The sequence below is a fragment of the Furipterus horrens genome, unplaced genomic scaffold (genome assembly GCF_987537825.1).
Source record: "Furipterus horrens unplaced genomic scaffold, mFurHor1.1.pri manual_scaffold_1, whole genome shotgun sequence".
Taxonomy (NCBI): domain Eukaryota; kingdom Metazoa; phylum Chordata; class Mammalia; order Chiroptera; family Furipteridae; genus Furipterus; species Furipterus horrens.
In genome coordinates, this window is record NW_028327171.1 from 158107223 (window position 1) to 158120944 (window position 13722).

A 13722-nucleotide genomic window follows, 5' to 3' on the forward strand; every position below is an offset into this window, starting at 1 on the left:
CTTCTCCCTACTCATTTTAACTCTGAATTTTTACAAGAATTATCATCTTAGAATTTACTTTTAAATTCTTTATTGTCCTTGTATTATGGAGTAATATGTTAAACCAAGTTATAAGAGTTTCTTTTTTCTTCGAATGTGTCCAAATCGCAGGGAAATAGACTTTCTTCTTAAACCCAAATGCTGGTTGACGTCAGTCATACGTTTGTGTTAAGTGACAGCAACCACACAACATTCACATGTGTCTTATTTTGCATATTCTATAAGGATGTAAATACAATCGATATTTTCCTAAAACATAATTGTTTACACTGAAAATCTCCATAAATAACTGAATAAACCTATCTCCAAAAATCCAGACATAAGTGATTATAAACCATACAAAAACACACGTTTTTCTATTTGCTACCACTTTGCTTAAAACTAGAATGAATGTATGCATCTATTATATATTTATATATATAAACTTATTTATTTATTGCAGTTTATAATAAAATTTAGTAGGAAGTAGATTGTCTCTAAATTACCAAGGATACCCAATATATTTATTTTTCTTGAGTTCAAATGGTTAATGATTATTAAGATTGTTTTAAGGCCGATCAGGAATAATGTCCCCTTAAAAATATGGTTTTTGTTATACTTAAGAAGGAATAATTATGAATAGCAGAGAGTCAGTTGAAAAAGTTAAGGTTGGAACATGAGAAATTCTAAATATATAGACATTAAAATTGTCTAACACAAAATTGCTAAAGGGATCACTACCTTTGTGTTTTTTACCTTGATTTTTTTTTTTATGAAAACAACTAGTATCAATTTGAATACATTTCAAATAGTTCTTCAATAGCTGAGAATCTTTCAAGTTTCATTAAAATATAAAGAAAAGATAGCAAAGTCATACTCCACCAGCCCATCCAGTTCTGCTTTCTTCTATATGCTCCTGGGTCTAAAAGAAAAAAAGATCACAATGAGCATAGTATTAGGAAGATAGTTGTTCCTAAATATAATCTGGACATTTAAACCAACTAAGCTGCTTCATCAGCATGTAGTATTGCTACCCAGTTAACATCACATTTGAATTTAAGATGATTGTATTCAAAATCTTATACAACATTACACATATAATCTAAAGGCTAGATTTTATTGCAAACCTTTAATAGTCTGGTTAAACTTTCTATGCCATAGTGACTGGAATTATCACAGTATCAGTGAAGGTCTAGCACAACTCAAGCACTTGGTGTCATGTAGGTAAAAAGGCATTTTACAGTGGAGTTTAGGTTAATTTTTTCTTTTCTCAGTCTTATGAAGTAGGTAGGAATCTTAAAATTTGCACTGAATCTTATTTTGGTGTATATTTTAACATAATATGATCAATAATTTATTGAATAAATATTTAATAGGCCTTAAAAATGACAGGCTTTTCTAGACAAATAATTAGAGAAAGACATTCTAGGTAGAATGAACAGCGTAGAGACCAGGCTAGCTTAGCAATCTACAGGTGGTTCAGTATGCTGAGTGAAGGGTTACAGGGGAAAGAGAAGATGAGGGAGGACCCAGAGGGATCCGCAAGATTTCTGAGAAACTTTTGTGTCACCCTAAGAAGTTTAAATTTCTCCTGTAGATAAATCCTTTGGTTTAGAAAACATAATTGTGAACATTATACAGAAAATAGATTAGAAGTGGGTAAAATAGAAGGAAGAAGAGAGATTGGTTGGAAGGCTATTGCACTATTTGGAAAAACATGACAAAGACCCAAATCTAGGTGTGTTAGTGAGGATGGAGCAGAGAAGACATAACCAGAGATATTTAAAGGTTAAAATCTTCAGAATGAACTTGACAGGCAAGTGGTAACTGAAATCTCTGGTATAAATAAAAACTACTTCAAGAGAGTAAGTAGAGAGTTGTAATAAATATTGTAAGATAATTAACAACTATTTCTTCTTCTTTGCTAGGACTATACCAAGGCCACATTTTGCAAGCCCCCTACCTGTTGGATGTGGTCATGTGATAAGTTTTAACCAATGGTGTGAGAGCAAAAGTGACTTATGCTACTTCTAGACCTAATTTATAAAAACCTTCCATATATAATCCTGTATTCTTTCTTCCCATCCCCCAGATGGATGCTGATAGTCAGGTTTGAATAACATTGGACTAGCTTTAGAAGTCACTGGATGAAGGGAGCAGAAATGCCATTAACTTGAGTTCCTTAATGACTATGTAGAGCAGAGCTTGCCATCCCCCTTCCCCTCATACTGTTAGATCTGTACAGAAATGTGCAAAAAATTTCTACTCTATTTATCCATTCAATGATTGGAATTGTGTTGTTATTGTTGCATAGCAGTTAGCCCACCTTGCAAATATATTAACTTGGTGAATAAAAAGATTTCTAGAGAAGTCAGAAGGAGAGCTGGAAAGGAAAAGAACAGTCAGTGAAGTAGAAAGAGAACCATGAGGTAAGTACCATCATAATTAAGAAGTACAAATAGGTAGTTACAGAATAGCTGTGGGGATGTAAAGTACAGTATAGGAAATGGAGTAGCCAAAGAACCTATACACATGACCCATGAACATGGACAATGGTGTGGGGATTCCCTAAGGGAGTGGGGGGCATTGAATGGAGGGGGACAAAGAGGGGAAATTGGGACAAATGTAATAGCATAATCAATAAAATATAATTAAAAAAACATATTTTAGTTTAAATTTTCTCCCGTAGGGGTAGGCCAGTGCCTCAGAGAGAACAAGACTTGAAAAAATAGTGAAACATTTTCATTCATTACTTTTAGCTATAAAGATAAAATTAATTTTAATCCCCTTTTAAGAGAAGAAAGAATAATATGAAAGACGGTTCTTCCCTAATTTATAAATGTCATAATAAATCTCATTAATATAACTATAAGTAATTATTGCTAGTTTCCTTTGCTTCTTTGTTTTGGTTATGACTTCAAACATGAGTAAAATGTTTCCAGGTCAGTTAATCTTAAATGTTATTTGTTTTAAGCACACACACACACACACACACACACACACACACACATCAATCATGATTCTGGTTGCTGGAGAGTTCAATACTCTGTTGTTCTTAAACCTAAAAATGTATTCCATGTATTTATCAGATTATTTTGAAAAAGGCATTGTTTTGAGATCCTAAGGTTATTCAAACCTGGTATTCTAAATGTAATTACTGTTTTTGACCAAAAACTAAAGTTTATATTCCAGGAAGTTCCACATCTTATTGAATGAGCATCAATATGTTCTATCAGTTTGGATTCGAGTTATCACAGGTTTTGATAAATTAGAATTTCAAATTCCAAAGCAATCACAGTTTTTAAATGCTTAGCTTTAAGAGCTAAAAATGATATATTAATTTTATAGTTTTAAACTAAAAAAAATTAAAACAATAATTTTGAACACCCAGGTTCAATAAAAATGTGAAGGCTAACTAATCAGACCAATGGTTTCTAATTAACTAACACAATCAAGTTTATTCTCTCTTTTTTATTTGGCTATGATACTGCATTAAGACCAACATCTTTCTGCTTTGTATATCAAAATATAAATATGATAAAAATAAACTTCTAGCATATTTCATCAAAAATTAGTCAAGCTTGTTACAGACACAGTAGTGATTTAAAAATATATATATTTTTAGCTTGACTATTATAGTCCTGATATATTTCCGAACAGATTCACATGATTTTTTCCTTGCAAAACATAATGTCCTAATTTCTAGAAAGAACTCAGTGATTTAGTTTGATTGCTTTGTGCTTTTTTTTCTTACTTTATAAAATAGGTTTATCCTACATTTGGTTTAATTAAACATTTCTTTATAATTAGAAGTCTCATGAAATGTTCCCATCAAATTTCCTATTTAAAGAAAACATTTTTGTATTTCTTAGTCTCTGATGTGAATGCTTATGAACAAGCTTATTTTAAAGCATTTAGACTGGTAAAGTACTTTTCTGACTCATTAATTCAAAGGATTATGTTTGGATTTGCGCAATAGAAACAATTAAAACTCAACAATAAATCTGTGCTTAGTTTTCAAGTTTTTTTTTCTCCCTGATATCAGCATAGTATGGAGGACTTTCCTAAGATAGGATTGCAAGATAATTTGATCTAATATTTTATTCATATTTTCAGTTATCTATTTTTGATTTTAAAATGGAAATATTTGGCTTTCTTTTGATAATATCTATTTTAGAATTTTTACTTTTCAATTTTGTCAATGAATAGAATGTGACACCATTTGCATATTATCTGGTTCTTTTGAATAGAACATATCTATTTGCCTTATAGACTGAGCTTATCTCTTCTTCATTATTTCACATTTTTGGACTGTTAATTTTGTAATCTCAGAAGGATGAATTTCCATCCTAATTAAAAATCAGATACCTGATTTTTCCAAAGTAACCTTATTTGATTTACTTTTGTTCTCTATTCAAAAATCAATACTAAAGTCATTCAAGGAAGTAAAAAGTATCTTATTTATTTAATTAAAAAAATGAACTTGTAAACAGAGGGTGTTTGGTTTGGTCTGGTTTTGTTTGGTCTGTTTTTTTTTTTGTAAATTAGGAGTTGAATGCAGTAATTCTAGCAATGTAATATAAATGTTAGATATACGTAAGTCCCCACTCTTGAACTTTTATCTTCAAAAAGACACCTCTGTGGTTTTAATACGACCTACCTTTGGACAATCCCATGTCTGCCAGTCTTCCCTGAAATCACATATAGACAAGACTGAAACATTCTGAATTCTTTTTAGCCACTGCAAACATATTCGTTCATCAGTAACCCATGTGAGCCAAGTGAAATAATAATCACTGCAAATAAATCAAAACAGAAAGTCACAACCATAAACCAATATCACAGTCAAATACTCTCCTAATCTGCTAAAGGACATATTTTATTATTATTAAATATTTATTCCATAGATAAGGAAAGCAACATTTTTTTCTCTCTAAAGAGTAAGTTTAAATATATCTGCTGATATTTAAAGAATACCTATTAGAGAGTTCATTCATCTAATGGAATTATTTTATATTTGAGTTTCCTCCCCATTTTGGATTTGGATATTTTAGAAAATAATTTAAGGCACAAAGTCAAAGCAACTGGTCAATGGACAGGAGAAAAAGCATTGAATTATCTATTTTATATAGGTAAACTCAATTTTTCACTTTTTAACTAGTTGAGAGAGAGCCAAGTGTGGTAAAAGGTCATCCCTCTCTCTATGCAGATGTGTGTTAGAAGCTGAGTTGACCACAGTCAAGGGCTGAAACTTGAGTTAGTATAATAATCAGAGAGATGGACACCAAGTAACTCAATAGTGCTTGGCACACAGTGGATGTCAGCAAACGACAGTGATGATTACTTGGCTCTGAGGACAAACTTGCAGATAAAAGCACATCAATGTAAATAAATTGCAGAATTTTGGACACTGATGTAAATCACAGAGCTTGTAGGAGTCTCTAGCTCATATTCTGGTTTTATCTCCTACTAGTTATACCACTTAATGGTCAAACAAGCCTCTTGCCTTGACATGATGTTCTTTATATCATTCCCTTTGCAGCCTAAGGAGAATTTCTCTCTCTCTCTCTCTCTCTCTCTCTCTCTCTCTCTCTCTCTCTCTCTCTCTCTCTCTCTCTCCCTCTCTCTCTCTCTCTCTCTGTCTCTCTCCCTTTCTCTGTCTCTCTCTCTTTCTCTCTCTCTCTCTCACACACACACACACACACAGAGATGTATCTAGTCAATTTTTCATCAATTAGGTTAGGTTGGAGAATAATGAATAATTCAAAAAATTAAAGACATTTTTGGTTATCCAAGAGTAGATTCACCTTAGCAAGACCCAGCAAAAGCCTATGATGAGGCCCTTTTCCAGATTAGTGACGTTTTTGGTCACGTCATACAGTTAACTTGTCTTCATGAGAAAGGAGGAGAGAAGCCATGCCTTAGTCGGTTAGGATTTAGGAAGTGGTAAGGAGGCCCACCAGGCAGGCTTGGGGACCCCCTTCCTTTTATTCACATCAACGAGAATGATCACAGAGAACTGATGTAAGGTTGGACATGGTTGTAATCAGGACTGATCAGACAAAATCTACACGGAGTACCATGCTGGGGAAGTGAGGATGCTTCATGTCCTGTCTCCTATCCCCAAGTAGTTAATTCTACAACCAGTAATTACAAATAGACTGCATCCTACTAAGAAGGGTAAAGATTCAGAGAGGGTTGGTTGGTCTTCTCTTGTTTGCCATGCACATGTGATAGGCATAGCCTACAAACCCTGGGTTGAAAAGAAAGTGGCCAGACTTGAAAGAAGCCAGGTACAAGACATATATAAGTTTTACTATCTGTGTATTGGTTCTAAGTTGACAATCATACATCTGAGGTAAGTATCACTTAGGTTGCTCACTGTGGTCATTTTTATATATCTAAAAAGTGTTAAGATTTTAAAACAAATTTAAGAAACTTACTTGTGATTTTTACTTTTGCTTGTATTTAGCTTGGCATGTTAATTTTATTTATTTTTGCTTATAGTATATATACTCATCACTAATTCACTAGAAAGAAGTATGAACACAATTAAGAAATTTGTATTAAATTTAGTCTCTGGAAAGCATCTGAGATAAATATACCTTGAGGCTATCATTGCTGGAACTGGCACTTCTACGGGACCTACATGCTCAGGGTAAGTCGTATCAATAGTAAATGTCCGAACAACAGGATTCTTAGCTCCAGCCTGGCAAGAAAATGGAGATAAATAACTCCATAAAAGTCTAATTATCACCAACATTTTAAAGACACCTAAGAAATTCAGGCATATTTTTATAAGCTAAAAATGTTAAGTATATTACTGTTGAAAACATTCTAATTGTAATACAATGAGGCATTTCATTTCAATTTTACTTGCAGGGCAATTACAAATATTATGTCAACCAGAGTAAAAATACATATTTTAAGTGATTAATGAGGGACTTTTGATTCACAGAAAAAAATAGTTTGGACATGAGAATGCAGTTCTGTAATCAATGTTTTTTTTTCTGAATTGTAAAATATATTTCCTATTATTATTATTTTTAATATCATTATTATTTGTCCATGTGCTGGGGTGAATGCAGAAGTGAATTGGAGTTGGGAGGAGAGTTTAAAAATAAATAATGAAAGATGCATTTTGCTTTTACCCTATAATTTGGTCCAGACAATCATCAAACACTCAGTCTCCTAGCTGGTTATATTACTATTGTTATCAGCCCTCCAAAATTAGGAAAATTTCACCTTCAAATAAAGGTCTATGAATTTTATACTTTTCTTGTTTTGTACTTTCTGCGCTATTATTCACACTGAATTTATATGACAGTATAGTTTATGCTCAAACAGCTTTTTATAGCGTCTCAGTTGTTTTACCACAGAAAAAGGGAATCTTGAAATTGTTAAATAACTGAATCCACAGTTTAGGTAAGTAGTTTTAAATGACTTGGTGTTGTTGGATTTATCTAATGAATTGTCCAAGCTTTCCTCTGACCTTCTTTTTCACTCAAGGCTTAGTTGGGACTTCTTCCTTCTTTCAAGAAGTCTCACCTCTCAGTCCAAAGTCAGATGATTCAGCAACTTCAGTCATCAATGAAACATGAGAATCTGGGTCCCAACTTCTCTGTCAATGTCAGTTACTCCTCAGTTCTGGGTTTCTTCATCTCTTCTTGCTCCCTTCCACCCTTCTAAAGATCCAAGTCCTTTTATACCTTGGATTTCAAGCATCGCATTTCTCACTTCCAAATATCTCCAGCTTTCAGACTTTATATATAGCTCTTGAGTGGTCTCCTACCTAAACACTCATCTCCTATCCTTTGATATTTTTCAAATCACTTTAAACATAAATGTTAGACCTCTGTAATTTCTGTTTCTGTCACTATGGCCACTTGGGCTCACTTCGGAATCCACTTGTGTGTATGCCCATCCATCTCATCTTTGTCACATAAGCACCCACTGGATCCACCCATGACAGTGTTCCCCTGGCAAGTAAAAAACAATGGGAACAAAAGGACATTGAACTACATTCTAAAATCACTTTCACTCTGTGTGGAAGAGCAGAATTTATTATTTGATCCCCTTTCAGATTTCTTGTCTAGATTAAGTTAGGATATGATGCTCTCCACTGTGCCCTGGCCAGTCTCCAACTGCACATCTCGGTCTCTCTTCTGCAACGTGGGAATAATTAAAAAGTGTGTACACTGAGAGTTCCGGAATGTTTATGGAAAAAACGTGGAACTCACACCCTGTTCAATTCACTCAAGACTCACCAACTTAAGCTATCTTGTATGTCCAGAAAAGATTATAATTCACTGACTGAAACATCAAGTTCAACATTTGTATTTCCCATTCTGGTTTGCATTTACATGAGAATTCAAGAAGGAACTGCAAAACAGAACTTTACCCTGAATTTGGAGCATAAATATAAAAAAATTAAATTTAAGTTAAGCTTGTTTTTCCTCCATGATCTAGACCATATGTTTTTCAAAGATTCTGCAGTCGGATTTAGCAAGGACTACTTCATCCAGCACAACCAGATGTCCAAAGCAACAGATGTCCACATAAATAATAGAGCACAGTACAATGTTTGCTTTACAATGCACAAGGATAAGCTCTCCCAACTTGTTGATCCCACCTCTATTCATGGTATTGGTTGCTCATTTTGACACCAGGGAAATAGAAGCATCTGCTAAAAGTATTCAACATACCTTTGGGTATGGAATATTTATTGTTCTAGGATATTGCTCATCACCATAATAAGAATAGGCAATAACTGGTATCTCTGTATCATTAAACTCTGCATATGCCAAAAATTTTCCATTAGGAGACCACCAGAGAGCGTATTTTGTAGCAAGCATTTCCTCTGAAAAGTAAATACTAGAATATTAATTACAAGTACAGCTTACTCTTAAAATCATTGTAAATACTTCAAAATATATTGTACATATCCATTTATTGCTTAAAATAATTTACTTAAGGTAGATGTGACATATGTCATACTTGGTTATTAAAAGATAAATAATCTGAGTTTAAAGGAATAGTTTAACCTTAAGCCTTTTTTCAAACAACAATTAGTATTCTTAGGACTTGACATTAATCAAAAATATAATTTTTATAGTATAAAATAAACATTAACAGGAATTAATTTTTCCTTGTGGAAGTTTCTGTTTCTTACTGTTACCTAAAATAGTCAAAACCAGGAAACTGTAATTATACTACAGAGTAACATAAACATTGAACATTGACTTCCTCTCCTGGGAGTATTATTTTTTATAAAACAGATGAGTTATATATTTTTTTAAATAAAGGCAAGGACTAGAAGAGTTTTTAAAGTCTGGTTAAGTTCAGGACAAAAGTCACAAAGGTATAAAAAACTATAAATATTTTCCTGCAAAATAAAATAGATAGTTGTTTAGTTTTGGAAAAAAAATATTTATTTCCCAAGAAAAAAACAAACCTGAGAAAATGAACTAACAGCATCTAAGGACCATAAACTTCTTGGAATACAAATTATTACTGCCACTTTATAATGCTTATAAAAATCAACCTTACTAGTCTGATAAGATTTTGTTTTTCAGAACATGCACGTCCTGTTCATAAAATGGGTAACAGCTTCAGAACTGCCATCATTCACCTCAGTAACATACCACTCTTCTAAATGTTACTCAATGTCTGCAATTATTTTCAATTAAAAGCTTAAAACAGCAGCAATAGAAAAAGATTACAGCTTACCTTCATAAACCCAGTCTGGGATTCCATTAAATATTTTATTTTCTTTTCCATTATATGTTATTTGAAATGGTGGGTCTTCTGGTCTTTGTTTCAAATAGATATTGTTTTGATACACATATGCCTAGAAGTGGTGGTAAGCAAGTTAATAAGGGAAAATTCCGTAAGAAATACAATTACATCTGTGTATTTGTGTTCATTATTCATCTAATACCTTTTAAAAGCATAGCAATCCAGATGCAAAAAGACTCACAACTAAAATATAATTTTAATAGGTCAAAAAATCCAACCAACCCACATTATCATCAGTTGTGATTTTTAAAGACTATATTAAATAAAGAATAAAGTCTACTATTTTATTAGTGGTTTTATTACCCAAGTAAGTAATTATGTATATTAAGAGAAAGTAAAATAAATCTTTGAATATTAATAGCTAGCCAGATCTCATCTTTATTTAGAGTCCTTAAATAAGAGCTTGGACAAAATTTCATGTTGTCTGAAGCTAGTCTGGGAAACTTGTGAAAACCATATTTTTCCTGAGCTTTCTGGCACAACGCATTCTGGCTGAGTATGAGGATAAAGTTTCTGACTGCGATATTTAAAGAAGTCTATCCATGAGCTTGAGATTTTGCGGAATTCTCATATGGGTTTCAATTTATCAAAACTCTTTTTGTTTTTAACCACTAAAAAATAGTAATAAATGTATTTTTTTCTTTTAGGCAAGGAAATTTAAGAAAGGCCAACATCAAATGGCTCCTCTTTTATTTAAACAATTAAACACCTTATAGTTGAAACACTTACTAATTTATTCCCAACAGGAGACCAGCAAATATACTGAATTGGACGAGGAAGCTCATTTCTTCTTACAAAACCTCTAGAAGGAAAGAGAGACAGAAAGGAAAATATATAAATCTTGCTATTTAAGGTAAAAAAATTTTCTGTATAAACAGAAGAAATAAGCAAATGATAAAAATGAAGGCTCATGCTCTCTGCTTCTTCAAATCTAATGAAAAGAATGTGGCCACTTGAAACTTGGAGAAATGGGGTAGTAGTTGCAGTTTTTTACTTGTTACTGAGAAGTCATTTAACTTCTCTGGGTCTCCATTTTCTGACCTTTAGAATGGATTCAAGATTTATAGACTGAATCTCTAGAAAGTATCTAAAGAAACTCCCTCATTTTGTAGAAAATAAATGTGAGATTAGAGAAATGATGTGACTTATAAAAATCACATTGTTTGTTCTTGGCAGACCCTCAAATCAAACCCAAGTCTTTAACCCCCATTTGTACACACCCAGCTAAGATGGTTGCCGACGGGCTTTCCAGCTCTGAAGTTCTATAATGGTGTTGAAGTTCAATATGTACTCTTGCACATTCCCATTCACAACCCCAGCTCTGTGAATGCATATGCATTTCGAATTTTTGAAAATAAGATGCCATTTGACAATCTCCCCAGGGATCTGACTTGCAATCAGAAACGGAAAGGAACATCTGATCTCAAGCTAAACTGAAAAACAGATTGTATACTGAGCAGTATGCCTTAAGCTTGCAAAGTCCTACACCCATGGACTTTGGTCCTTAAAGTCATCTTGCAAATACTCAGTTGTTGATCTGCACTTTGTTGTTCTTCAGCAAGAATGTGTTCAGATTTTATGTATTAAAGAGTCATAGGATGCCCTGCTTAAGTTTTAATTTTTATCTTCTTGAAGATTTTATTAATAGTTTCGTTAAGTGTGCTTCTGTGGAGATGCAAAACAAGACCTACCTGGGGAACATGTGAAATCTTGTTCCCTGGCATATGTTGTCAGTTTGGTTCAAATAATCTCATAAAATTTCTCAAAAAAAAAAAAACAAAAAAAAAAAACCCTGCCTCCAAGGTATAATGTAAGAAGCCTGAAGAAAGACTCCTTGGCTTCCTCTTCAAAACTATTTCTCCAACCTGGATCTAACATTTCTTTTTTCTTAATTTTTATTGTATTTTCTTCCATTACCATTTAATCCCCCTATGCCACCCTCCCCCCAGCAATCACCACACCATTGTCCATGTTCATGAGTCCTTTTTCCTCTTTGCTCAATCCCTGCACTTTCTAACCTCCCCCTGACTAGCTGTCATCTGTTCTCCATCTATGAGTCTGCTTTTCTAATTCTTTTAAAGTTTGGAAACTGTGAGGGCTTGTAACATACATTACCTTGATTTAATGTATCAGGTCATACAGCATGAGGCCTAGTGAACAATGAGGGAACATGACACTGGACACACTAGTTTTGACTAGAGAAATGGTAGTGCCCTGGAGAAAGAAGACCATTGGTACTGCAATGGGAACCCTGACTACCAGAGAGCAGTTCATGAGCACTGGGCCTCTGGAAAGTCCAGAACATATTGAAAGACATATGAGGGCACAGGCAAAGGAATGACCCAAAGAGGAAACATTCTTCACTTGGTTTACAATTCTGTCTCAAGCCAGTGTTCATGTTACCTTTGACATTGTAACATTGCCTTACACTGCCATATGCTCTGGAATCATCTATGCAGTCACATAGAGAGCGCCAAGCAGAAAATCTTAGCACACAGTCTCTTCATGACTGGCAAGTCACCACAGCTGCCATCTTCTGTGTTTTCTAAATAAATAACAGTATGAGAGAAAGTGGAGGAGGCTGCTTTTAAAGGCTGTTATCTCCTCAGTATTCCTTCCCTTGCTTGAAACCGGAGCCATCTTCATTTTCTCTGTGGTAGATTTTTATAGACTCTTCCAGGGCACATAGAAAACGTGGAGTTGGTAGCATTCAATTTTGCCTTGAATCTCAACAAATTTGTCATCCCTTACTTTCTAAATTGTTACATATTAACCTGACCAAAAAAAAAAAAAAACACAACCTGGCAAATTAATAGTTGTGAAGAAAGAAAAAACTCCAAGAAAAGTGGTTTGATTAAATTCACTGCACAAAAGCTAAACACTTTAAATGATTCTAGGCCTTAAAGCTTATGTAAACCATGATTAAAATATTAATATTGTCATATTATTTTGGAATTCTGTTTAATTTGATGAACTTCAACATAAGTAAAACTTGGAAAATTTCAAAGTGATTAGAAGAAAAATATGAAAATAATTCGGTCGGTAGGCAGCCGTCCGTCTCGAGAGACGATGGTGTAGCTTCTTAAGAGTCTATCTGCACCGCCGAGAATGGTTGTGCAGTCCGACTCGGGAGTGACACGGTATCTGTCTCCTCCCGTGTTGAATCGACATCTTACGATGATGCTGGAGTGTCCTCTCCAGTGAAGCTGAAGCTACAGAGCCTGGGCAGGGTGATATGGAGGGTCTGCTGTTGCCCATGCAGCAGACCCCCCCTCTCTTCGCAGCTGAAGGGTCCAAGGGAAAGACGGAGTCAATACAGCTTGGCTTCAGGTGCGCCGCAGGAGTTGCCGGTGTTGACTACAACGTCAAACCGCCTTAGGGACTCCGGTTCCGGATTTTCTGTCGGGGTTTACTCCCTTAGCCTTTCCCCTGAAGAGGTATGCCGCAAGGCAGCGGAGGTTTTTTGGAGTCAGAGTTTTCCTTCTCTGATGTGCCCTGACTGGAAGATCGAACCAGCGACACTTAGCTCGCAGGCCGACGCTCAATCCAATAATTAATAATTAATTAATTAATTAATAATTATTAATTAAATAATTAATGCATTACTTAATTCAGTACAATTTATTAATTGCATTGAAAGAGTAGATTCACTTCACTTGTTTAAATGTTTTGTGAGAGTACAGTTAGCATATTGAGCTCATTTGTATCCTCCTGTATATGGTTTTCACATAGCAGATGTTCAATAAATAGCTCTTGAATTTGGTGACAAAGTGGATCAGAGGAGAAAGACTAAGAGTGTATTAGATAAATTTATATTCTACTTTATGTACCAGTTCCTATTTCTTAATTTGACAGTTTAAGGAGATAAGGGTTATCGTCGTCGGCAGCCGTCCGTCTCGAGAGACG

General features: G+C 34.2%; 1 protein-coding gene across 1 annotated transcript in view; it reads right to left on the bottom strand.

The window, feature by feature from the left end:
• The window catches only part of FAP (fibroblast activation protein alpha), a 49757-nt gene extending 38602 nt beyond the window's left edge, over nucleotides 1–11155 (bottom strand). Inside the window, exons 1-7 of the mRNA XM_090287626.1 lie at nucleotides 11037–11155; nucleotides 10546–10618; nucleotides 9748–9868; nucleotides 8724–8878; nucleotides 6624–6727; nucleotides 4679–4814; nucleotides 896–940 (exon numbers count right to left, since the gene is read on the bottom strand). Coding sequence (XP_090143752.1) covers nucleotides 896–940; nucleotides 4679–4814; nucleotides 6624–6727; nucleotides 8724–8878; nucleotides 9748–9868; nucleotides 10546–10618; nucleotides 11037–11155 — 753 coding nt within the window. The remainder of the gene's footprint in view (nucleotides 1–895; nucleotides 941–4678; nucleotides 4815–6623; nucleotides 6728–8723; nucleotides 8879–9747; nucleotides 9869–10545; nucleotides 10619–11036) is intronic.
• Nucleotides 11156–13722: the final 2567 nt, after the last annotated feature.